General features: G+C 45.9%; 1 protein-coding gene across 1 annotated transcript in view; it reads left to right on the forward strand.

Annotated features, from left to right (window-relative positions):
- CHLSN (cholesin) overlaps positions 1-21,621 on the forward strand; it is a 693,214-nt gene extending 671,593 nt beyond the window's left edge. Inside the window, exon 6 of the mRNA XM_082261874.1 lies at positions 21,167-21,621. Within this exon, the coding sequence (XP_082118000.1) occupies positions 21,167-21,349 (183 nt within the window). The 3' untranslated portion in view covers positions 21,350-21,621. The remainder of the gene's footprint in view (positions 1-21,166) is intronic.
- The last annotated feature ends 5,639 nt before the right edge of the window (positions 21,622-27,260 follow it).

The following is a 27,260-nucleotide window of genomic DNA, read 5'->3' on the forward strand; positions in this document are numbered from 1 at the left end:
ATCCAGCACTGTCCGCACCTGGGCCAGTTCTTCGCTGGTCTTCGAGTCCCTGGCATCAGCATGTTTACTAGGGGAACCGACTGTGACTCCTTGCAGTTTCACAGCTGGCCTCTCACTGCCCATCCATATGCCGTGCTGTGCTTTCCCTCAGCCTCCTGGGACCTGTGATGTGTCCCAGAAGGTTACGAGTGGGGAGGGGGAGGTCTTCCACTCCAATCACCTAGGTGGTGGGAGGGGGTACCTGCTAAAACTAGGTACCCCTACCACTCCTTACACACAACCCCTCCCAAAAGAAAAGGCTGGGGAAAGGGGGTGTTGAAGTGAAAATTCCCTTATCGGGTGAAGTTCCGCTTTAAGCAGGCCTACTAGATAAATTAAATTTATGCAATACATTATGTGACTTTCTTATTTTAAAAGCATTCTATTATTATTCATATCAATCCCTAAACTTCGGATGTTGCCCTATGGCAGTGATAGCTAACCTTGGCACCCCAGATGTTTTGAAGCTACATTTTCCATGATGCTCAACTACATTGCAGAGTGCATGAGCATTATGGGAAATGTAGTTCCAAAACATCTGGGGTGCCAAGGTTCACCATCACTGCCCTATGGGATCAGTGTGAGGAGTACACGCAAGGGTATAGAACGCTATGGACAGTAAGAACCATAAGCTGTCTCTAAGGACCCTTTCACACATGCTGTCCATTTGACAGATGAAAAACAGACAATGCATCTCTATGGAAAAATGGATGTAAATGGATGATCATCAGTTTACATCCGCATCCGTCATCTCCTGTTGTTTTTTTTAACTGATCAAAGCTCTATTTTTCATCCGTTAAAAAAACGGATCGGATGAAAAACGGATGTAAACTTGACAAATGGTCAGTTTTTCAACCGTTTTTTACATTGGTAGTGGATTTAAAAAAAAAAACGGATGAAAAACTGATGAGTACTGATGAAAAACTGATGAGTACTGATGAGCTCTGATGAAAAAACTGATGACCACTTATAAGCACTGATGAAAAACTGATGACTACTGATGAAAAATGGATGAACACTTCATCCATTTTGACGTGACTGAACTGATGAAATGAACAGTCCCCGTGTGTGTGAAAGGGGCCTAAGGTTTTGCAAGATCCTTGAGAATGAAGTTGATGTTAGATTTAATGGAAGAGCAGAGGCATTCTGGTTTTGGGTTTTACTGGTGACCAGTATGGTATTCAGTAATTGCATACAGAGTTTGGTGCAGACTTTTTGTGCATGTTGATCATCAGCCCTGGCAGACAACTAATCTGGCCCTTTGTTATCAGTTTGAGGTTGCACATGCATATGCCCACTTTACCAGGATGTCACTTGTTAGTCTACCACTGAGTAATTCTATTTGTTTGCTTGAAGCTTTCCAGGTTGTTGCTTGTAAAATGCTTTTACAGTTATTTTCTCCGAAATGTAAAATAATAATGGTCAGTTCTATTTACAGGTAGGCAGAGATAAACAGATGACCATTTAAGGTCTTACACCTTTCTGCTTCTACTGCACTGACACTAGCCTGATGGGCCTTGTAGGCAGTGCAGGTTGTACATGCCGATGTATCTTTCATTGATTTCAGCCATATCTTATGTACCTGTGTAGTGTATTAATCCTTAGAAAGAGAACAGTGGGAATGTTTCCCATAGAAACTAATCAATTTCAGACTTGGTTAATAAAACAATACTTCCAGACTGACTGCACTTTCTGATTTTTTGCTGTTACAGAGCACATCGGGTAAAATGTGTAGCATAAGCTTTTTGTTGTAGCGTTTGCTGTTTAGGTAACTGGTCTACGTAACATGATTCTGAGTCAGAGAGTTTGACTGTATCATTTCTCATCAATGAAATCCTTTAATTCCAACTCAAACACTGCTAAGCTCCATAGACATCATGTAAACTGGTGATTTCATCCTACACTTGACTATGAATCCAGAGCTACTAAGGGTTACAAGTTAATGTCATGGGATGGGCCATCTGACTGTTTTGTTTTTCATTAGTACAAGCTACCGTAACATCCCACTCAATGGAGCAGATGTGCTCTACAGCTGTCTAAGAATCCGTTTCCAGCCAGAAAGCCCCAGTATTCCTTTACCACACCTGGTTCCCATCACCATGGCTTGATGGAGTCCATTTTACTGGTTAGACATGCGGGTAGACCCATGAAGCGTTAATGCCAGAAGTAGCCAGACAAATAAGTGAAAGGCTTCTATTTACTGTGGAGGAAATGCAGTTCCTTAATCTATTACAGTGCTGGAACATTAAAGTGTTCAAACTTAACATTTCTGTGTAGGTATTACAGATTTATTACATATATGGCAGGTTGGTTGCCAGCTCAGTATAGATTCTCTCCTTAATACGTTTGAATAGCGAACGGATCCTCATCATTTAAATCTCAAGTGCCATCTGCATTTTGGCTGGTTTAGTTTCTAAATATGTGTGGTAATCACAGCTAAAATGTAAAGCATGGGTGTCCAACCTTTTGGCTTCTCTGGGCCACATTGAGTGTACAAAAATTTTCTTGGGCCGCATATAAAATATATAATATAGTTAAGGTATATAAGTAATAAAACGCCGCCGCGCCCTTCCCTCGCCGCCGCGACCCCAGCCCGCACTAATTTAACACAACTAGAGGATGATGAAATGAAATGGAATCAGTATACAGAGGTTTACTTCTTCTGAGAGATATTAAAGTAACACTCTAACCACCATGACCACTTCAGTGATTTGAAGTGGTCATGGTGGTAGGAGTCAGAAACACTGCACATTCTGGGATATTTACAGTTATGTGCGGGGGGCTAGTTGCACCCCTAGCACATATGACTTAGGTAGCCAGAAAATGTCATGTCCTTATTCATACATGTATGAACAAGGACATGACATATTATGACAAAACACAACTAGTTATTAAAAAACATATTGCAACAATTTTCACACGCTAATGCACATACCTTTTCTACTTTTTTTGCAGACTGCTGGCGATTACTGCTGACGGGTACTGCTAGTACGGTTACTGCTGACAGATACTCCTGACAGTTACTGCTGGCAGATACTGCTGGCAGTTACTGCTGGCGGTTACTGCTGACGGGTAATGCTGGCGGGTAATGCTGGTGGGTACTGCTAGAAGTTACTGCTGGTGGGTAATTCTGGTGATTACTGCTGGTGGATACTGCTGGCGGGTAGTGCTGGTGGGTACTGCTGGCAGGTAGTGTTGGTGGGTAATGCTGGCGGGTACTTCTGGTGGGTAATGCTGGACCCACAGGCAATGGCCAGCAGGATCCATAGGCCATGGCCAACTGCCAACAGGACCCACAGGCCATGGCCCACTGCCAGCAGGACCCACAGGCAATGGCCAGAAGGACCCACAGGCCGTGGCCAGCAGGACCCACAGGCCATGGCCTGCTCCCAGCAGGACCCACAGGCCATGGCCAGCAGGACCCACAGGCCCTGGCCAGCAGGACCCACAGGCCCTGGCCAGCAGGACCCACAGGCCCTGGCCAGCAGGACCCACAGGCCATGGCCAGCAGGACCCACAGGCCATGGCCAGCAGGACCCACAGGCCATGGCCAGCAGGACCCACAGGCCATGGCCAGCAGGACCCACAGGCCATGGCCAATAGGACCCACAGGTCATGGCCAACTGCCAGCAGGACCCACAGGCCATGGCCAGCTCCCAGCAGGACTCACAGGCAATGGCCAGCAGGACCCACAGGCCATGGCCAACTGCCAGCCGAGCCCACAGGCCATGGCCCGCTCCCAGCAGGACCCACAGGCATTGGCCAGTAGGACCCACAGGCCATGGCCAACTGCCAGCAGGACCCACAAGCCATGGCCAGCTCCCAGCAGGACCCACAAGCCATGGCCAGCAGGACCCAGAGGGCATGGCCAGCATCAGACAGAATTGAAGGCTATTTCCTATTTTAAGGTTGCTGGGTGGGCAGGGCACTGGGGCAGGGTAAATGGGGTGTATGGGGAGGGGGAGATGGGATGTGGGGGTCAGGGTCTCTCACCTCAGTGATGCCGATTACAGCTCCTTGCACAGCCTCCTGGGGGGTGATGACATCTTTAAGTAGCAGCCAGCGCCAAGTCCGAGCCAGTCACATGTGTCCCCTTTGCAGGCTGGCATGCCCTGCCTCTGTCTGCCTCAGTCCAAAGACACTGGGAGTTGCATAAAAGTATGCTGTTCTCAGGGTTTTTTCAAGTTTCACTGCTGCAGCCATCCAGTGTCCAGCCCCAGCTGGTCACGAGACGTGCACAGGGGGGTGGAGAGCACGGGGGGGGGGACTGGAGATCAGTGAGGGGGGGAGCCATGGTGCACAGGGGGGTGGAAAGCACTGGGGGAACTGGAGATCACTGAGGGGGGGGGGGCAGGGTGCACAGGGGGGTGGAGAGCATTGGGGGGGACTGGAGATCACTGAGGGAGGGGAGCCAGGATGCACAGGGGGGTGCAGAGCACTGGGGGGGGAACTGGAGATCACTGAGGGGGGAGCCAGGGTGCACAGGGGGGTGGAGAGCACTGGGGGGGGGGAACTGGAGATCACTGAAGGGGTGGCACTGAGGGTCAGGATATCAGCGAGGGGGGGGGAGCCATGGTGCACAGGGAGGTGGAGAGCACTGGGGAGGGGGACTGTAGATCACTGAGGAGGGGAACCAGGGTGCACAGGGGGGTGGAGAGCACTAAGGGGGAACTGGAGATCACTGAGGGGGGGGGCAGGGTGCACAGGGTGGTGGAGAGCACTGGCGGGGGGACTGGAGATCACTGAGGGGGGGAGCCAGGGTGCACAGGGGGGTGGAGAGCACTGGGGGGGGACTGGAGTGCACAGGGGGTGGAAAGCACTGGGGGGGGGCTGGAGATCACTGAGGGGGGAGCCAAGGTGCACAGGGGGGGGGAACTGGAGATCACTGGGGGGGCAGGGTGCACAGGGGGGTGGAGAGCACTGGGGGGGGGGACTGGAGATCACTGAGGGGGGGCAGGGTGCACAGGGAGGTGTAGAGAACTGGGGGAACTGGAGATCACAGGGGGGGAGCCAGGGTGCACAGGGGGGTGGAGAGCACTGGGGGGAACTAAAGATCACTAAGGGGGGGGGCAGGGTGCACAGGGGGGTGGAGAGCACTGGGGGAGCCAGAGAGCATTTGGGGGAGCTGCAAAGCACTGTGGGAAGATGAAGAGAACTGGGAGGAGGGGGGCTAAAGAGCACTGGGGGGGCTGGAGAGGGGGGGTTGAAGAGCACTGGGGTGGGGGGTTGATGGATAGCACTGGGGGCCAGCAAAGGAAGTTGTATATTAGGGGCGGTGGGACAGCTGCATAAAGAGGAACTGATCTTTCCATATATCTCCTGCGTCCTGCAATTCCTCTTTATGCAGCTGTCCCGGCCGCTTCTCCTATCCAGCACACAGCACTTACCTTCTTCCCGCCCCCTATTGCAGCTGCCTTCACAGGGAGATGCATGCCGGCGGGCACCCCTGAGCGGCCTGAACCCCCCCCCCCCGTGCACCCCATTGGTACGCCACTGCCGGAACCGCCCCCCCCCCCCCGCACCCCCCATTGGTACGCCACTGCCCGGACTACAACTCCTGGAATGCAGTGCAGCAGCCGACTTCCTCCAAAAATAAAAAAAAATGTCAACAGACAGCGGCCGTTTTAAATATATGTTAGCGGGAGACTGTCTGGAGTTCCGCGGCAGGTGGGCCGCATTGCCTGTGATACCGGGCCGCATGCTGGACATGCCTGATAAAGGGAATCATAAGGGACTATTTATACTTCTTTTTCACAGAAGGCTCAAACAACTTTCAGCCAGGATTCACAAATTTCTTCAACTGAATCGAATTAGAAAATGTGTGAATCTTGGATGAAACCAATTTATAGTATTTGTCGACTGTCATAATATTGATAAGTAATTAGAAAGTGTATCTGTGGGCAGGTGTGTCCGTTCAAATACGTTTTAGACAGTGCAGTTTAATTTATCAGAATTCTGTCTGCTGTTTATATCAATTATTAATGTAATGTGGAATTATTAAAGGGTATCCAAACCCAAGAACAAAAATGTAATTTCTTGCTATTGAAAAAAGTTTATCCCCTTTTTTTTACCAGGCACTGGCGTTTTTTTCATAATTTTTTTTTTATCAGGATATTTTTTCAATCAATGCATACTGTCTGTGTTCAGGGCCTCACACCTGCCCCTGCATGCCTTTTAGGTTAGGATGTGCGGCTGTTTCCATACAGCTGCTGCATCCCCATAGAGCGGGGTTCTGTGGAATCCTAGAGTTTCTCCAAAGGTTGCTGGGGGTTCCTTGAGCAATGAGCAGCAGATAAATTCCCACTGACACATTGATCTTTTTAGCTATCTGTAAGAGAGTATTTCTTCACAATGACCACAAGTGTAAGCAGCATTCTTCACACTGACCATCACATTAAAGTATCATGATTCAGTTGTAATTATAGTAATTTTTGCAGGGGTTCCCTGAGACCAGAAAGTTATTTCAAGGGTTCCTCTATGATGAAAAGGTTGAGAGAAGCTGCCTGCATGCAGCTCCCTACTTCCAATACAAATTATTCTAAAATCACATTAATCCAATTTACTGCCACTTTCCTTATCTCTGAAACAGCAGTATAAATTTATACCAGCCATTGTGGCGCTATGTGAAAAAGTCGCTATTAGAAAATAGCTGGATTTGTCACACATGTCAGCAATAGCATTATAACTGTTGCATTGCTTTTCTGAATTTGGCGCAGGACATTCTTAGACAACAATAACGCCAGAAAAGTGTTGCAGATGCTATATTTAATCACCCCATTGTTTAGTGCTGCAGCCTAGCATTGGGGTAATGAGTTCAATTTCCCACAGAGAGTACTGTTTCCAGTAGAGTTTGTATGTTCTCCGGATGTTAGTTTCCTATGCATGCTCTGTTTTTCCCTCTTATAGTCTATCAGGGGTGTCAAACTGGCGGCCCTCAAAGTGTTGCAGAACTACAAGTGCCATCATGCCTCTGCCTATGGGAGTCATACTTGTAACTGTAAAACGTTGTGGGACTTGTAGTTCCGCAACAGCTGGAGGGCCGCCAGTTTGACACCTGTGGGACTCTAGAACCATACATACTGATAGATTGACAAGCTAAAATGTGCACCTTTGGTAAGCTATATGACATTTGTAAGCTCCAATATAGCAGAGACTGATGAGAATCTCTTTTCTCTCTAAGCTCTGTAGAATACAATATGATGTTAGTATACAGGAATTCAATATATGGAAAGCGAAGTAATGTTTTTATTTCAGTCAATACACCTAACGGTACAATAAATGTAAAATAAAAAAAAAAGGTTTGCCACTGCCACCTTGTGGTCATTTAGAAATGTGCAGTCTTCAGGGATGTTCTTATACATTGTATAGTCAGACTACGGAGTCGCTGTATGTGTCTACATCCTACGTAATTGTATTTATGGTCTTCAGGGCTGATTTCCACCACCAAAGCCTGTGAGAAGACTGTTTTTCTAATAAAGCCAGTAAAAGTTTTGTGGCAAATAAATATACAGGAAGAGGTGCCCTTTTCCCATTGCCTGTGCCTAATGGTAAATCCCACCCTTGACAGTCTTTAACGTTTTAGATACAGCAGGTAAAATAAGTATTGAACATGTCATCATTTTTCTCGGTAAATATACTGTATGTATGATAATTCATATATTTTTATTATGGGTTGATGAGGCTCCACCACTGGGGCTTTACTATGGCTCCTTTTCCTAGAGTTGTATCAGAGATAATCAAATTTTTAGGCTCCAGAGAGTTTCTGGGGATGAAATTAGAATAGAGCAAAGCTACCAGAGCTGAAGTTCTGCAGTTTTCAATTAGATTTCACAGGACTGTCATACATAAAATATCATAGGTCAGTATGTAATCAATTATATGATAGCAAAGCAATTGCCTGAATAGTGGAATAATATATTATTTAATGGACTGTGTTTGACCTATTTTTGATTAAAGCTGAACTCAAGGCAAACCGCTAAAATATACAGATGGAATATATGCGAGGAAGCTGTTTTCTCTGTCGCTCATTGACAGACGTAGTCCTCGGTGATTCAACACCCTCGGGTTAAGCTGCCCTCTACAGGAGTAGGACTAGACAGGAAAGAAAACGTTCTGGCCACACCCTAGGGGCAGTCCCAGAGGGTATATCCTCTCACTTCCTGCTCTAGCAAATCAGTTTTTTTCTGTCTAGTTAGGAGTAAGGACCTTGCCAGGATCTTCGGTCCTGGCAGGATTTTTTTCTTAGAAAAGATTTTTTAGACAGCTTTTTTTCTCCAGTGTTCCTGTGAGATCTTCAAGCAAGAAAGCTGAACTGGGCGACGGGCTGGATGTTGAGATCCAGTGGTCACCCCAGTTCAGCCTACGAGCGCGTGCAGGCCATAGCTCCGCGCTGGGTCAGCCGCGACATAGTCCCACTGGACGGGGACTGACCCTGCGAGTTAAGCGTCTCGCTGAAACGCCAAAGACCATGAGTCACGGCGTCCGTATTGGTCGACAGCCCTCCTACCTCGGTGGAGAGGGGTACTGTCAGGAGTTGGCGCCCGCCTGGTTCCGGTATAGTGAGTAGTATGTTCGCCCTTTCCCCCTGACGGGTCTTGTGGTGAACGCGGGCCCCTCTCTGTAATGGTAAGGATGGGTTCCCCTCTATCCTATAACATGTCACAGATCCCCCTAATTGAGTGTGATTTTTGTGTACAAGAAGCCAAAAGGCTTGGTTTGGGAGCTGACAATCTAATTGTAAAAATGTGAAAATGATTGTAGTCAGTGGCAGTACTAGAACTTTACTGTGATAGTATAAGGTATCCTACCTGTCAGAAGCCACAGGGCGATATCTATACATGTATACTGCATTCCAGATCATTCCTCCAGCTAAGCAGATGCCTCCCGACGGCCACGGACCGCATACGGCCCGCCAGGGTCCGGTACCGCCGACCACGCTGACCACCATGAGGGTGAAGGGTTGTGAGGCCGAGATCCTTCTGCAGACATGCCGCTATTCTGTGCAGGCCGCCGCCATTGTCTGGTAGATCGCACGAGGCCGCCATTTTTGTGTAGCCTCGTGTCTCCAGCATGGGGGCGGCCATGTTTGAGGTGACTCAAACACCTCGTGGAGCCAGGGGGAGGCGCCGGCAGGCGTGTTAAGGGGCGGAGCCGCCTCCTTTACCCAGGAAATAGGGCCAAAGACTTCCTGTCTGTAACAGGACAGCACTGAGCAAGCTGATGGAAACTTCTGTGCATCAGGGATGAGCCTTGGGGTCTCTCTCTCTCTCTCTGTGGGGTCCAAAAAGGCAGGTAACACTGAGGGGCGCTGTTGCGACTGGGGGACACAAAAAAAAAAAAAATTTTTACTTTGTCATTTTTTGTCGCTGGCAAGTGTCTTGTATTATCATTGACCCTGCCGCATAGGTATCCCCCACCTGATCCCCTCAAGGTGGCCGCAGGACCCTCCAGTACCCCACTTGTTTTTAATGCATTATCGTCAGTTTTGGAGTCTTTGGTATCCCGGGTGGAGGTGGCCTGTCAGGGACGGGGGTCAAGAAGCGACCCCCGCCTACCCCAATTGTTTATCAAATACTTCAGATACGGATTCGGAGCTGGTCAATACAGTTGCAGGTCCCTCCTAGGGGGCTGTTGTCTCAGGTAAGATCTCCTCAGCAGTAAGGAGCACGTTTCTGCCTCCGCCATAGCACAAGAGTGGTGGATGCACTAGTTGTGTCCGTCCGGGAAACCTTTAGTCTTGAGGTTACACCGGCAGAGGTAGCTGAGACTGAGATTCCTTTTTGGTACTTGTTAGCCTACCAAAAGGGGTGAAGGATTTTCCTTACCCAAATGGGGTCGTTTTGAAACGAACCCCTGTTATTTCCAAACGCATGACTAGGTGCTATCCGTTTGAGGAATTCCTCTTTAGAGGATAGACGGTACCACCTGCTGTCTTGCCACAGACTGTTAGGATAAAAGGACCTCGTAACTAACGAGGACCTTCCTTTTCTGCTCATAAAGAGTTGTTCGTTCCGCGAGGGCGGGCGATAAGGCGAAACCCTCCAAAGCCCCTTTAGAGGGGTTTCAAAGGGCGCTGGTCGGCTAAACAAAAAGTCCGGCTCAGCCAAGCCTGAAGAATACAGCCTGATGCGCCCCTACCCATCTCTGGGGTGGGGGGGATGTCTTCACCGGTTTCTGGAGGACACAGGATCGAGTTTCGATCACTTCCACCAGTGCGATTCTTCCCTTCTAACATTGAACGGTTTCAGGGGTTCTATTCAAACCTATTCACAATGCCCAGGAAAGAGGGCAAGGTGCGTCCAAATCTGGACTTGGGAAGAAATAGAGTCCATCCGTACAGTGGTGGCCTCCCTGCATCAAGGGGATTTCCTGGCGTCCATAGACATTTAGGAGGCCTATCTTTATATCCCCATCATCGCAGGACATCAGCGTTTTTTCGCTTTCCCAAAGTCATCCCTGGTTCCCACCAGGAGACTGAACTATCTGGGCCTAAGGTTGGATACATCCTGGGCAAGAGAGTTTCTCCTTGCGGAGAAACTCCAGAAGGTTCAGTCAACGATTCGGATGTTGCTGTCCGTCAATTGGCTGGGACTGATGGTGGCCCTCTTAGAGGCAGTACCGTATACCCAGTCTCATACCCGAATTCTCCTGAAGGAGATTCTTTTTTAATAGGAATCAGAATTCCGATTCCCTGGACAATCGGATCCGGCTGAGCGAGCGGACCAGGAAGTCTCCGATGCTCAACCAGGGGAAGTCATTTCTTCCGATAGTATCCAGATTACCAATAAGGGTATCGGAACTGAGAGCAATCAGATTTTGTCTGATTTACTGGATCGAGCAGCTCTAGAGCAGCCCGATTCGGATCTAATCGCATATGGCCTCTTCATCCAGAGGTTTTTCACTAGCTGTCCCTTCATTGGGACATCCCGGATGTGGATCTGTTGGCACCTTGGCTCAACAGGAAGGTGCGGAGGTTTGTAGCTCGCACCGCGATCCTCTAGCGGACGCAACAGAAACGCTGATTGCCCCGTGGGGGCAGTATCAGCTACGGAAAGCCTTCCATCCTCTCAAGTTGCTGCGGGAACTTCTTTGCAGGATAGAGGTGGAGGGAATTCCAGTTATTCTGGAAATTCCGGACTGACCTCGTCGAGCCTGGTACGCCGACTTGGTGAGGCTAGTCGCGGACGCTCCTTGGAGACTTCCTCTCAGGGGGATTGGGGTCTCAGGGACCGATCTTCCATCTTGCTTTACAGTCGCTGGCTTAATGGCCTGGCCATTGAGACCCAGGTACTGAAGGACAAGGGAGTGTCAGCTTCAGTTATTCCTACCTCCAGTTAAAGCAAGGAAAGCGACTTCCAGCACATGGAAGTCTTATATTGCGTGGTGTGAATCTATTGGATTTCCCCCACATACCTATTCGGTGACCCGAATTTTGGTCTGTCTGCAACAAGGGGTTGAGCAGAAACTATCCTTGAGCACGATCAAGGGTCAGGTTTTCGGCGTTAGCAATCTTCTTTCAAGAAACCTTTGGCTAATCATTCCTTGGTGCGGAATTTCATCCAGGGGGTGCGACATCTGGCTCCGCCAGTGCGCGCACCCTTACCGCCTGGGATCTTAATTTAGTGTGGTCGGTTCTTCAGAAACTTCTCTTTGAAGATATTAGGGAGATTCCCTTGCTTACATTATCCCAGAAGGTGGCCTTCTTGGTGGCCATTACTTCTGTACGCAGGGTGTCAGAACTGGCCGCATTATCCTGTCGTTCCCCAGATCTGGTGGTTCATAGGGATAAGGTGGTTCTTCTTCCGAATCCATCCTTCCTTCCTAAAGTGGTTTTCGTAAGACGGACTCACTTTTTGTGATCACGGATAGCCCTTGAAGGGGATTGCCTGTGTCTGCTGCGACCATATCTCGATGGATCAGTCAGACGGTGGTACAGGCTTATTCTATTAAGGGTCGGAATCCTCCGTTCCCTGTTAGGGCGCACTTCACTCGAGCGCTCAGTACTTCCTGGGCCTATCGCCATCAGGCGTCAGTGGTCCAGGTATGTAAGGCGGCCACCTGGTCGTCGGTACATACCTTTACAAAATTTTATAAGATTGATGTGATGGCATCGGCGGATGCCTCATTTGGCCGCAAGGTTTTGCAGGCCGAAATTTGAGGAGACCGGTGGTCTACCTCGGGGGTTTTTTTCTGTTGAAAAATTTCTGTTGAGTCTCATCACTGAGGATGAGCATTGTAAACTTCTAGTTGGCACCAGTTGGGCCTTCTAGATTGGATTTGATTTCCATTTTCCCACCCCTCATTTGTGGTACTGCTTTGGGACGTCCCGAGGGTGTTGAATCACCGAGAAAAACTGATTTTTGTAAAATCTTACCGTAAAATCCTTTTCTCTTAGCTCATTGACAGACGTAGTACCCGCCCCTCTGTTTTTGAGTTGGGTTGGGTTAAATTCTCTAAACACTGCTTTGTGACATAACTGATTTGCTAGAGCAGGAAGTGAGAGGATATACCCTCTGGGACTGCCCCTAGGGTGTGGCCAGAACGTTTTCTTTCCTGTCTAGTCCTACTCCTGTAGAGGGCAGCATAACCCGAGGGTGTTGAATCACCAAGGACTACGACTGTCAATGAGCTAAGAGAAAAGGATTTTACGGTAAGATTTTACAAAAATCCGTTTTTACCATACAATGGATTTGTATTTATGTCCATCAAGTCCAGACATTTACACAGCTTTCCCACACAGCACAGTCCTGTCTGGCAGGAAAGGAGACACAATTTTTCCCCTTTCAGGACCCCTACCTATCCTATGACTGGTCAGCGAAATAAGCAGCACATTAAAAGGGCTCATCTATGTGTCACTCTGCTCCCTCCTGCTACCAGCATGGCCCCGTGTCCTGCAGCCCATCCGATTGGCTGGTTGTCCTGCTTCTCCTTCCCCTCACTGGGCTCTGTTGTACCATAGACTGCAAGTGGCTTATATCAATTTAAATGCAGGTTCCTATACTGTTTGCATGAAAAAAAAAAAATACATTGATGCAATAATTATCACAGAGTTGCATTAATTTGTGTAACACATCATATCTGCCTGGAATTCAACTTTAAGTAATTGTAGTGCATGTCCTAAAAAATACTTTCACATTAATATATTACATATGAAATGTCTATTATTCTACTATTCTAATGCATGCAATGCCTAGAAAAGATGGACAATGTTAGTCTTTATCATGTCGCTTTAAACCAGGCATGTCCAACCTGCGGCCCAGACCAGTGACAATTTTTTTCTTTGCTGTGGAGGAAGGAAGTCGGGTCGGGGGCATGGCCACAACGGCTTCCAACTAACGGTAGGCAGACGCTGCCTTGGAAGGGAGGGGGAGGCGATCATGTGCAGTGTTTCTGACTCCTACCACCATGACCACTTCAAATCACTGAAGTGGTCATGGTGGTTAGAGTGTTCCTTTAATATCTCTCAGAACAAATAAACCTCCGTATACTGATTCCATTTCATTTCATCATCCTCTAGTTGTGTTAAATTAGTGCGGGTGCGCGGCGGCATTTTATTACTTATGTACCTTAACTATAGTATATATTTTATATGCGGCCCGAGAACATTTCTCTACACTCAATGTGGCCCAGAGAAGCCAAAAGGTTGGACACCCATGGTCTAAACTCTTTTGCTGCCAGAGCCTTCTTTGTGTTTCTTTTGGCACATATGTTTAAAAATCATTTTAGGCCTGAAGATTTCTTAAAACCCCCTAAACAAACTATATTTTCTAAAGCAGACACCCAGCAGAGAATCCAGATTTTTATGTCACACAATATTAGTGTAACAGTTTATCAAGCACAAATTCTCTGTAAATAAAACTAAAGTTAATTTTAGGGCACACAAATAATTTTTTTTTGTAAAACATAAAAGATGAGGCTGCATTGAGTAAACAGATACCCAGCATGTCAAACCTAGTGTATCCCCGTGAAACTGCAACAAACTTTGGTGCCCTATATTTTTCAACGTTTGGAGTTAACCTTACTCCAGCGTGCACAGCGATATGTAACACGATGTGTGTGTTTATGATCGTATGTGAGGGTGGGGTGGAGTGAGGGTTTCATGTGCTTGGGTGTAATTTTTGACACTTTTTTTTAACTAAAACTTTTTTTTTTCATCACATCAGTGAGTCCCCTATGTGATTTTTTTTTTTCTTTTTGGTTACAGGTTCTTGTTCCTAAAATTATATTAGGGGGTTTATTTACTAAAGCTGGAGAGTGCAAAACCAGGCTCACTTCTGCATAGAAACTAATCAGTTTCCATGTTTTATTGCCAAAGCTTAACTGAACAAGCTGCAAACGTGAGCTTGATTTTGCACTTTCCAGCTTTAGTAAATAAACCCCTAGGTGTCTAAAAGGCCCCTGATGTGTCACCTGCCCTCCAATGAAGCTAATGGGACACAGACTGCACTTAGTTTCTTCCTTAGCCAGATTGGCCGGAATATGACACCAGAAACAGAAACCCTGGGAAATGTGGGGTCACACGGGGGATAGTGTTGCGTGGGTAAGGAATCAATCGGGTGGCTGTACAGCCACTGAATCGCTTCCTTCTGACAGCCAACAGTCGGTTTGTCAGATTTACATGCATTCCTGGTTTCTTTAGCGGGAGTAAAAGCCCTCACTGCTTCCTACATATGTCATACATTGGTGGCAGAGAAAAGGGCTAAAATGTATGAAAATATTCATTGAGCAATAATTCCAATCCTGCAGATACCTTCTAGGGACATGAGTCATATACCTGCAGATACCTTCTAGGGACATGAGTCATATACCTGCAGATACCTTCTAGGGACATGAGTCATATACCTGCAGATACCTTCTAGGGACATGTCATATACCTGCAGATACCTTCTAGGGACATGAGTCATATACCTGCAGATACCTTCTAGGGACATGAGTCATATACCTGCAGATACCTTCTAGGGACACGAGTCATATACCTGCAGATACCTTCTAGGGACATGAGTCATATACCTGCAGATACCTTCTAGGGACATGAGTCATTTTCATTAAAGAGTATGTACAGTAAGAACTTTTGTTTTGGATAGAGTAGGGAAGGACTAAAATCTCTTTTAGGTTTGCTCACCTTCTGTTTCGTGAAATCAATTTTACTGAGACAGCAAGTAAGGGGAAATCTCTCAAAACTGATCTAACAGAAGCAATAATAGCAGTAAAACTCTGACAGGGGTTTCTGGGGTGCCCTCAAAAAACCTATGCAAATATATATTTTTTTTTTTCTAAATTAATTTAAAAAATCATGCAATTTTTTTTCTTTCGTTGGTATCAGTAGCTGAGCAGGGCTTCTCCAAATCAGTTTAGCAGCTGAAGCTTTTCTGGATCAGCTTTGGAGCTTGAACTAAAGGTCTGCTTAGGCTCTTGAGCAAGCCTGAGGCTGGGAGCTCAACTTCTTAAGCCACTGAGTGTCAATCAAATGTGGAGCACAGCCAGTCAAAATCTTTTTGTAGATATTTTTTTAAATTTGCCAGTTGTCATATGTACAAATACTTATACAAAGTATACACGCAATTTTTTTTAAATGTTACAACAAATTTGCTCATTTCATTTGTAAGCTGTGATTCCTGTCTGGCAGTGCTGCTCAGTGATTGCACTTTACTGTTCTTATCGCTCACTGTAGTTCTGTCTATCCCATGATATTTAATTGGGTTTCACATCAGTGAGAGTTTAATTAAATTCAGACAGAATTAGTGGGAAATATCCCTATCGGGCAGTGCCGGGACAAAATCCTGTGGAACCAAGGCAAAGATGGCAAAATGTGGCTCCACGGGGAACTGAAATGAAAGAAGCTTTCACATCCATGCGTATATTGGCTGGTCCAGTACAGAAAGGGCAGCCCTAAGGTTCCTATATTTTGATACATGGGAAACCAAACAAGATGGGGAAGCTGTTGTGACAAGGTTTTTGATGATTGCGATTTAGTCATAATAAGCATGGTGACCAGAACCAGAATTTTATGAACATAATAATAACCAAATTTCATTCTTCAATATGGGAGCTAAGATACATAACTCATCCAAACTGAAGTTGTGTTCTGTGGTTTGTCTGTTTTATAAAGGCACTTAAATCATGCTTCTGGCACAGAGCATTTTAGATGCAGTGCTACAAGACAAACAAATCAAATTTTATATATAAATTGTAAACACAAAAAAAAAAAAGGAAAAAATGAAGCTAGGCAAGATGGTGATGTAGGGATTAACCAAAATACATTTTGGATAGCAAAGTATTAAACTTAAATTGGTTTATTTTAACCACTTCCCACCCGCCCTATTACAAATTGACAGCGGGAATGTGGTTGTGTTATCCTGACCGGACGTCATATGACGGCGGCAGGATAACACAGCTCTGGGCGATCCCCGGGGGCGCGCAGAGCGGCGATCGGTGATGCGAGGTGTCAGCCTGACACCCTGCATCTCCGATCTCGGTAAAGAGCCTCTGACGGAGGCTCTTTACCATGTGATCAGCCGTGTCCAATCACGGCTGGTCACATAGTAAATAGGAACAGCCGTTGATCGGCTTTCCTTAGTTCGTGCCTGACAGGCACGAGCAAAGGAGCGCCGATCGGCGGCTCCCCTGACAGGGGGGGGTACCAGTGCAGACCCTCGGGGGGGGGGGGATGCCACTAGATCCACCAGGGATGCCCACTATGACCCCAGGGATGCCCACTATGACCCCAGGGATGCCCACTATGGCCACCAGGGATGGCAATCAGGGCTCAGGGAGCCCCCCATTGCCCTCCCCATCAGTGATGCCCACCAGTGTCCTCCCTATCAGTTCTGCCCACAAGTGCCCATCATTGCTATCCTTTAGTGTCGCCCACCAGTGCCCATTATTGCCCACCAGTGCCGCCTATCAGTGCCCATCAGTGCCGCCCGTCAGTGCCACCTATCAGTGCCCATCAGTGCCCATCAGTGCCCACCAGTGCCACCTATCAGTGCCCATTAGTGCCCATCAGTGCCACCTATCAGTGCCCATCAGTGCCACCTATCAGTGTCCATCAATGCCGCCTATCAGTGCCCAGCAGTGCCGCCTATCAGTGCCCACCAATGCTGCATATCTGTGCTACCTATCAGTGCCACCCCATCAGTGCCACCCCATCAGTGCCTCCTCATCAGTGCCTGTCAGTGCAGTCTCATCAGTGCTCATCAGTGCAGGAAAAAACTTATTTATTTACAAAATTGTCTAACATAAACAAAAAAACTTTTTTTTTTTTTTCAAACTTTTCGGTCTTTTTTTATTTGTTTAGCAAAAAGTAAAAATCGCACAGGTGATCAAATACCACCAAAAGAAAGCTCTATTTGTGGGGGGAAAATGACATAAATTTGGTTTAGGTACAGTGTTGCATGACCGCGCAATTGTCATTCAAATTGCAACAGCGCTAAAAGGAGAAAATTGGCCTGGGCAGGAAGGGAGGGAAGTGCCCTGTATTAAAGTGGTTAAATAGGTTTATAATTCACAGAGAACACTAATTTATGAATTATAACTACAACTGTAGCATTAATTTGTAAATAAATAAATATGCAGACTGATTTGTCATGTTGACAGCACTGCACATTCCCAGTGTAATGAATAGGCTCTGCTCTCTGTTTGACAGCTGTCCTCTACACTCTGTTTAGCAGGAGCTTCTAATAAAGTGCAGGATCAGTTATCACACAGACAGTGGAGCCCATTTAACACTGGGAGGGCTGATTTCCCAGCATAAGTAGTTAGCAGGGCTCATCTGTATTTTGACAGACTGGTCTTTTAGAGACAGTAAAGGCTTTCACCCTAACTGCACCCTCTCCACCACAGTACCTGAGGTAAGTGCTTGTCCTGCCTCTGAGTTGGCCTGGCCTTGCCAACAGGACACAGGAGGACACATTATCTACCAGGCTAAAGAAAGTTTAGAACCTCTTTCAGAGTGGTCTTGCTGTCTGTGTCCCCTTGAGGGAGCTTTCTCCTCACTTCCTGTCCAGGTTACAGGCAACAGAACAGGAGAAGAGAAATCTCAATGAGGACACCAACCCTGTGTATGTTGTATGTCACTTGAAACTTACACAGAGGTCAGTAACCAGTCTCCCACCTCTATTTGACAGCGCTGGATGCCTGAACAGCCAGTCGTCAATGCTGCCATGTGGGAGGATAGGGTGTGAGTTAGAAGATCTCTATACCTAGCCGTACTGGCTATTTTTATTTGCTCCAAGAGGCTCAGTGGTGTGGTGGGTGAACAAACATAGGTAGTTTAAAGAGCAGATGGGGCTGCCATTAAAGTTAACATTTTGCTTTACTCTGCATGCACAAAGCACTGCTTCACGTTAAAGTGCACCTGGGCTCAGACTTTACACAAAGTATTTTCAAATTTTAAAGCAAGCAGTAAAAAACAATTCAGACCATGCACACACTGACCTCTATAGCTGTAGACATTGTAGAGAAGTTCATCTTTAAAACAGAGGCACTGACAGCCCAGCTCCTCTCCCCTTCGTTTCTTTGGCAGTCTCCCAGCTCTATTATGTAAACACATAGCACATGTTTCTAATCTGTAAGAAAACCCATTGAAACTATGCATCATTTTTTGTTGTGATCTTTGAGTACTTCACAGTGCAAATAGCTAGAGAGGTCAGTGAGGAATTCTTTTGAAGTTCCTTTAGCTTAGAAAAAGAAATTTGATGGCAGGTAGACTTTTATTGCAGAAGAGATTGTCTGTCCCTTTTTCAATAAAAATTGCTTATCTGTTTGATAGTGAGTTTCTAGATAGTATGCGGAGTTGTGCATGTGCAGCTCGGTGTACACATTTGGCATTCCTTGGTACAGGTAACTACTGTGCGTATAAGTGGGAGTTATGTCATCCTTGGCCAGCTAATTAAGATGGCATTGCAGCGCTGGAATAGCAGTGAGTAAAACAGACTTTCGTTCAAATTTAAAAATTTTAAAGTGCACCTCCAGGAATTATCTCACTATTTAAAACGCTCTGTCTTACAATAGGTTCAGTTCAAAGAAGTGTATGCCACCTTGTGGATTTCCTTCTTTTTTTATAGTTTTACTGAGAGCTGACAGTATCACTATCGCTGTCCTCCCATGCCCTGACTGGAGAGATGCTGCTTCTGTGTGACTGCCCACCTCTCCTCGCCCATGTCCATTCACAGAAGACTTTGTATTTTGTGAATTGGTTCACAAAATAAAATGTGTTCTGTGATTGGGTAAGAGGAGAGGAGGGGCGGGCGGTTGACTCTAGATGCTGTATAGGAGAGAAAACTTTGGGATGGCATACATCTCGGTAGAAGTAACCAATTGTAAGCCAGCACATTTTAAATAGTGAGTTAATTTGTGGAGTTCTTTTTTAATGGCAATAGTCTGGGCACAATTGCACTTTAATGGCACTGCAGTTTCAGCATTCTAGGTTCCCTTTTTGCCTAAATACACGAGTTTGTATAAAGTACATATGCTACTGGGCATTTGGAACATACACCAAGCATTTTGTACACATGTACATGGTGACATTAATATCAAAAGTATACAAATCCATTATCTCCAGGTGATATTCGATGATGCAAAAAAATAAGTCACCCTGACCTATTTTTTTTTTTTGTACTTTGTTTTTTTCCTCTCTGATTCTCTTCATATCATTATTCCTTGTCTCTTCTGACATTAAGAACACGCTGTTTGTGCCATGTACTCGATTGTCACGGTGAAGGCTTCATTAGCCCATAGAGCTGAAGGGAAATGTGTTATCAGGCTTTTGAGATCTCTGTGTTTTAGCAGTAGTGGTTCTCACTCCGGAATGCTTCCTTTCTGCCATATGCTCTACTAATTCATTCTTGTTACCAGATGTACAGCATGTACAATATTATTCTCTCCCCTGTTCTTTTTATTGAAAACTCAATACAAATCATTAAAAACAAAAGTGACAATGTGAAAATATGATATTCCTTCCTCCTGATAACACATCTATACTCCTCTGAGACAGCTTTCACATAGTATTTCTAATTGGCACAGCACCATCTGCTGGCAGAATTTGAGAATGTAGTTATGTATAGTCTTGAGTGTAAGGAACTTTATATAAAATTACCAAATAAATGCTTTTCACTACACTTTGCAGTGTTTTACTTTAAAATAATTTACTTGATCTTCCTTACAGTTTAAAGTTTGATGGGAGGTTGCAGAGCAATAGTTTAGTATAAGATCTGGTACAAATCTACTTGGCAAAATTAACAAAAAACACTCCCTTGATTACACAGCCTTCTCCAGCTTCCCTCTATTGAAATATGGAACTGAGGCAAGATTAGAGATAGATTTCAGTCTATATGGTCTTCATAAATTGTCAAAATCATACTACAAAATACATCTCACTGGAGGATTTTCGCTATTCTCAAAAGATGGCTGAACTGTTGGAATCAGAATTTTTTTAAAAACAAAAATTTGAAATATAGTTTACAATTTGAATAAAGGACCAGTGGATTCTGTGCCCAAATGAACCCCTGTTGGAAACTAGGGTATCCTGCTAAAACAGACGTTTAGTGCCATTTATTGTGAATCTCGCTCTACAGCGGTAAGTTAATTTTAATATAGTAGATGTTGGTGTAGAGGCTTATAGTTGAACCCAATTTAATGCAATTGTTTATTTAGTAGAAAATAATGTGTGTGTCTATATAGAACTAAATCCTGTAATGCCCAGTACAGCACAACTGGGAATGAAATGGATACCACTCAATGCTAATCAATTAGGGCTGTATTGCTTTGTACAAGGCTTGTCAATGTGACATTAAATAGTGAAGAGCACAGGAAGAATCTCATTAATGAACAGGTGGCTCCACACACTGATTAACCTTTGCCCCACAAGTTTATTGAATGGCCGCTATTATTATGGAAGGAAAATAGAAAGTCTTGTGTAAACGGGATCCAGAACCCAATGCTTTCAGATAATTGTAAGGTGTTTAGACTCGTTTTAAACTGCTTTGAATTAAATTTCTTCTGTTTAGGTAGTTTCTTCAATCTGCTTCTCCATTTACATTGAGTTGTACAGGATAGAAAGTAACTCAGATGTCAACAGAAACCCATGACTGCCCATTTAACATTGTCTTTCACTATTTTGTTTTTATAGGTTCCCGACAAGTACTTTCAGATTATGTTGGACTACTTGGGTGGTCTGAAAGGCAGTGCACGTGAAACCACCATAGAGAAAGCCGAGGCTTACATGAAGGAGTGTGACAGCGATGAGACACAGGAGGAGGCCAACTCACAGAGGAGAGAAAGAATTCGAGAAGTCCTACAGCTCTTGTCATAGTGCTTTAGAAATTCTACCTGCCCTTTAGATTGTAGAATATCATGTTTTATTCGTACCAAAACATGCCTATGTAAATGTAACAATCTAAGGTTTAATATGCGAGTTTCTCTGAAATTTAACGTTCTTCCTTTATTATTTTGTCCTGATGTTTATCTGGTATACACTAGTACCACCTTTAGATTTATGTGCTCTGTTTTCCCAATAGATTTTATCTAGTCTCCTTTTCAAGCTCTTTATAATTGAAGATAACCATGTCAGTGCCTGGAAAAAATATATATAACTCACCAGAAAGCCCTCCACCTTCATGGGTATTTCAGTCAGTGGTGGGAGGACAGCTTGAGCCAAGCATGTACGATTGGAAAACCTGTCTTCCTCAGCATTGCAAAAATTATTAGGGATGGACAAAAAAAATGTGTGCTGGTTGTTGTTGTTACATTTGTGCATTATCTCTAACAGAACAACCATCAAAGAGTGACTTTTTACAATTTAACATTTTGAATTGTCAGAGGGATATGATGTGAGGTGGGTCTAGGTAACAGCCCATTGCAAAGTGGCAGATAACAACATAAATAGATGGCAAGTGTTGGTTTTCCTATACACCCTTGTGGCTTTGGTAAAAACATATGCTATGATGTGGTATCTTCACTATTTTTGTTTTCCTAGAACAAATCACAATATAATCTGGAAGTCCACTTAATTGTCTAATTTTTTTTTGAGAAATGGTCAGCTATAGGTTTTTCCCTGATCCTCTGTATATTTAATTCCTTTGCAAAAGCGATTATATCAAAATGCACATGGACATTGAGTAGCCAGAATTCCATGTTTTGTGTTGACAAAATTGCATAAACATGGTGCTTTTTTGCCAGTAGCCTGAAAATTACGATTTTTGAGGCTTATTCAATAAAAAAGTGAAAGAAGCTAAATATCCATAGCAGTCTACATCTACAAGCATCCATTTGTACTGGTCTTACTTCTGACTGACTGCTCTGCCCTGTTCCGAGTCCTCATGTGTCATATCACAGACAAAGCAATAACCAGTGCTCTCATATGAACTTATATTAATGCCCCTAAAGAAGTTTTCCAACAGTCAGGAAAGTGGAAAGCAGCTTCCATGCTTCTGTGATGTTGAATAATGTGGCTTTTTCTGCTTGAAACTCTACCAAGGGTTGCTGGAGCCGATTTAACCGCTTGGCCTTTTTCAGCACAAGGTGGTCCTGTCTTTTTAAGGCCCGGTGCTTTCACTGGGTTCCAATGCCAAAGGTGTGTTGCTGTAAAATAGACCAATCAGAAACAAGCAGCCTGAGAGACAGAGAGCTGCTGCTTCTCAGATGCAAAACAAAAGAAAAGGTATAGGCAGTGAAAGTGGGAACACCTTTACATGTTTGTTAATCTGTTTTTTTTATTACATTTCAGTATTACTCCACAGCTTTTGTAATGTTGATAATGTTTAATAAAGATAGCTGTCTCCTATTTGTCATAAAGTTGAATATGAATTTATATCAATAAATGTATAAAAAAAAATAAACATCTATTGTGGATTGGAGTTCCTGAAGCTCTTCATGAGTAATTGATGTTTTTAGTACAGATGGACTTGAACATTACTAGTGCCATATCTCTCAAGCATCTAAGGTGCACCATTAGCATCGATGTCTTCAGACAAAAAGCACAGCCTGATCATTTCAAAGGCAAAAACATTCAGTATCTCACAAAAGTGAGTACACCCCTCACATTTTTTAAAATATTTTATTATATCTCTTCATGTGACAACACTAAAGAAATGACACTTTGCTACAACGTAAAGTAGTGAGTGTACAGCTTGTATAACCGTGTACATTTGCTGCCCCCTCAAAATAACTCAACATACAGCCAATAATGTCTAAAATGCTGGCAATAAAAGTGAGTACACCCCTAAGTCAATATGTCCAAATTGGGCCCAAAGTGTCAATATTGTGAATGGCCACCATTATTTTCCAGCACTGCCTTAACCCTCTTGGACATGAAGTTCAGCAGAGCTTCACACGTTGCCACTGGAGTCCTCTTCCACTCCTCCATGACAGCATCACAGGGCTGATCGATGTTAGAGACCACCTTCCGTTTGAGGATGCCCCACAGATGCTCAATAGGGTTTAGGTCTAGAGATATGCTTGGCCAGTCCATCATGTTTGGGATCATTATCATGTTGGAATACTGCCCTATGGCCCAGTCTCTGAAGGGAGGGGATCATGCACTGCTTCAATATGTCACAGTACATGTTGGCATTCATGGTTCCCTCAATAATCTGTAGCTTCCCAGTGCTGGCAGCACTCATGCAGCCCCAGACCATGACAATCCCACCACCATGCTTGACTGTAGGCAAGGCACACTTGTCTTTTTACTCCTCACCTGGCTGCCGCCACACACACTTGACACCATCTGAACCAAATAAGTATATCTTGGTCTCATCACACCACAAGACATGGTTCCAGTAATCCATGTCCTTAGTCTGCTTGTCTTCAGCAAACTGTTTGCGGGCTTTCTTGTGCATCATCTTCAGAAGAGGCTTCCTTCTGGGACGACAGCCATGCAGACCAGTTTGATGCAGCGTATGGTGTAAGCACTGACAGGCTGACCCCCCCACCCCTTAAACCTCTGCAGCAATGCTGGCAGCACTCATATGTCTATTTCCCAAAGACAATCTCTGGATATGACACTGAGCACGTGCACTCAACTTCTTTGGTCGACCATGGTGAGGCCTGTTCTGAGTGGAACATGCCCTGTTAAACCGCTTTATGGTCTTGGCCACCGTGCTGCAGCTCAGTTTCAGGGTCTTGGCAATCTTCTTATAGCCTAGGCCATTTTGATGTAGAGCAACAATTCTTTTTTTCAGATCCTCAGAGAGTTTTTGCCATGAGGTGCCATGTTGAACTTCCAGTGACCAGTATAAGCGAGTGAGAGCGATAACACCAATTTCTCTGTCGCTCATTGACAGACGTAGTCCTCCTTGATTAATATCAACTCGGGTTATGCTGCCCTCTACAGGAGTAGGACTAGACAGGAAAGAAAACGTTCTGGCCACACCTTAGGGGCAGTCCCAGAGGATATATCCTCTCTCTCTCTGCTACAGCAAATCAGTTTTTTTCTGTCTAGTTAGGAGTAAGGACCTAAGTTCCTTGCTGGGATCTTTGGTCCTGGCAAGATTTTTTAGAAATACTTTTTTAGGCAGCTTTTCTTCTCCAGTGTTCCTGTGAGATCTTCAAGCAAGTACGCTGAAATTGGGCGACGGGCTGGATGTTGAGATCCAGTGGTCACCCCAGTTCAGCCTACGAGCGCGTGCAGGCCATAGCTCCGCACTGGGTCGGCCGCGACATAGTCCCACTGGACGGGGACTGACCCTGTGAGTTAAACGCCTCGCTTGGACGCCAATGACCAGTTGTAAACTGAGTCACGGTGTCCGTATTGGTCGACAGCCCCCCCACCCCGGTGGAGAGGGGTTCTGTCAGGAGTTGGCGCCCGCCTGGTTCCGGTATGGTGAGTAGAATGTTCCCCCTCTCCCCCTGTCGGGTTTGTTGGTGGACGCGGGCCCCTCTCTGGGATGGTCGGACACTCAGTTTCTGGGTCCCCCCTCTATCCTATAACAGGTCACAGATCCCCCAATTTGAGTGTGATTTTGTGCACAAAAAACCAGGAGGCTTGTTTTGGGATCTGACTATCTAAAGTCACTATATGACTGTAAAGGTGACTGAAGTCAGTGGCAGACTACTAAAAGGCATTACTATTGAGGTATAGAGGTATCCTACCTGTCATAGTGTGTATACAGGCCGATGCCTATGCCTGAGTTACTGCGTCCGCAGGTCGCCATCCCTCCAGAAGCCGGTCACTTCCACAGGCCGCACAGCCTCCCGCAGGCCGCATAGGCCGAGCGCACACTCCTGCAGGCCGCACAGGCCGAGGACACCTCCCGCAGGCCACACAGGCCGAGTGCACACCTCCCGCAGGCCGCTGCTAGCTTGCAAGCCGCCGCTATCCTCCACAGGCCGCCACCATTTTCCGGCAGATCGCACGGGGCCGCCATATTGGCGTAGCCTCGTGTCTCTAGCATGGGGGCAGCCATGTTTGAGGTGACCAAACACCTCGAGGAGCTATGGGGAGGCGCCGGAAGGCGTGTAAAGGGGCGGAGCCGCCTCCTTTTACCCGGGAAAGCAAGCCAAAGACTTCCTGTCTGTAACAGACAGTGCTGGAAGCAGGTTGTATTGAAACTTCTGAGCATCAAGTGGTGAGCCTTGGGGTTTCTCTCTCTCTCTCTGTAGGGGTCCAAAAGCAGGTAACACTGAGGGGCGCTGCTGCGCTGGGGGACTAAAGAAAAAAACATTTTTTATTTTTTTGATTGCAATTATTTTTTTCTGGCAAGTGTCTTGTATAATCATGGACCCTGCCACACATGTATCCCCACCTGATCCCCTTGAGGTGGCAGCAGGACCCTCCAGTGCCTCACAGAGTATTGATGCATTATCAGCAGTTTTGGAGTCTTTGGTATCCCGGGTGGAGAAGGCCTGTCAGGGACGGGGGTCAAGAAAGCGACCCCCGCCTACCCCTATTTCATCTGATACTTCAGAGTCAGATTCTGAGATGGTCATTGCAGCTGCAGGTCCCTCTGCAGGGGCTGTTGTCTCAGGTAATGCTCCCTCAGATAGTGAGGAGGACGGTTCTACCTCCGCCATAGCACAAGAAGAAGCATTGGTGGACGCACTAGTTGTGTCTGTCCGGGAAACCTTGAGACTTGAGGTTACACCGGCAGAGGTAACCGAGATGGAAATTCCCTTTGGTACTAGTAAACCTACCAAGACGGTGAAGGTTTTTCCCTTACCCAAATGTTTTGGTAATAAAATTAAAGAGGAATGGGATCATCCGAAACGAATCCTTACTATTTCCAAACGCATTGCTAGACGCTATCCGTTTGAGGAATCCCTCATTAAAAAATGGACAGTACCACCAGTGGTGGATCCACCGATTTCCAGACTAAATAAAGCCACTGTTATCCCATTGGAGGACGCTCCGTCCTTTAAGGATCCGGTGGATCGAAAAGTGGAAGCGGAATCCCGCACTGTTTTTTCCCTGATAGGGTCAACCTTTAGACCAGTGATTGCCATTGGTTTAGTTTCACAAACATTGACAGAATGGGCAAAATTGTTGTGCCATGACTTAAAGGGAAGAAGTATTCCCCAGGCAGCGTCTGATTTGATGGAGCAAATTATACAAGGATTACAGTTCGTCTGTGACGCAGCCCTGGATGCCACTCCCTTGTTAGCGCATGCATCGATGTCAGCAGTAGTCCTCAGACGGGTGCTGTGGTTAAAGTGTTGGTCGGCGGATCTAGGTTCCAAGAAAGCTTTGGCTAATCTCCCTTTTCAGGGGGATCGCCTATTTGGGGCCACCCTAGATGAGATCATAAAGGATGTCACTGGGGGCAAGAGCACTTTTTTGCCACAGACTGCTAAAGCTAAAGGACCTCGTAACAGGCGAGGACCTTTCTTTTCCGCTCATAAGAGGTTCGTTCGCTCCGCTGGGGTGAGCGTGAAGGGCAAAGCCCCTTCAGGAGGTTTCAAAAGGCGCTGGTCGGGTAATCAAAAGGCTGACTCAGCCAAACCTGAAGATAAGGCTAACACAGCCTGAAGGTGCGCCCCCACCCAGCTCAGGGGTGGGGGGACGTCTTCACCGTTGTTCAGATCCAGGGCTTTCCTGAATCCCGGACTAAGGGGTTCAGGAGATCATACGATCAGGATACAAGATCGAGTGTCGATCACTTCTACCGGTGCGATTCTTCCCTTCCAACATTCATATGCTACAGGGAGCGGTAGTTCCCGTTCCTTGAGCAGAACGTTTTCTTTACCTTTTCCAAAGATCATTCCCAGTTCCCTCCAGGAATGTGATCCGG

The sequence above is a fragment of the Pelophylax lessonae genome (assembly GCF_965119305.1).
Source record: "Pelophylax lessonae genome assembly, chromosome: 6".
In the NCBI taxonomy this organism is placed as follows: domain Eukaryota; kingdom Metazoa; phylum Chordata; class Amphibia; order Anura; family Ranidae; genus Pelophylax; species Pelophylax lessonae.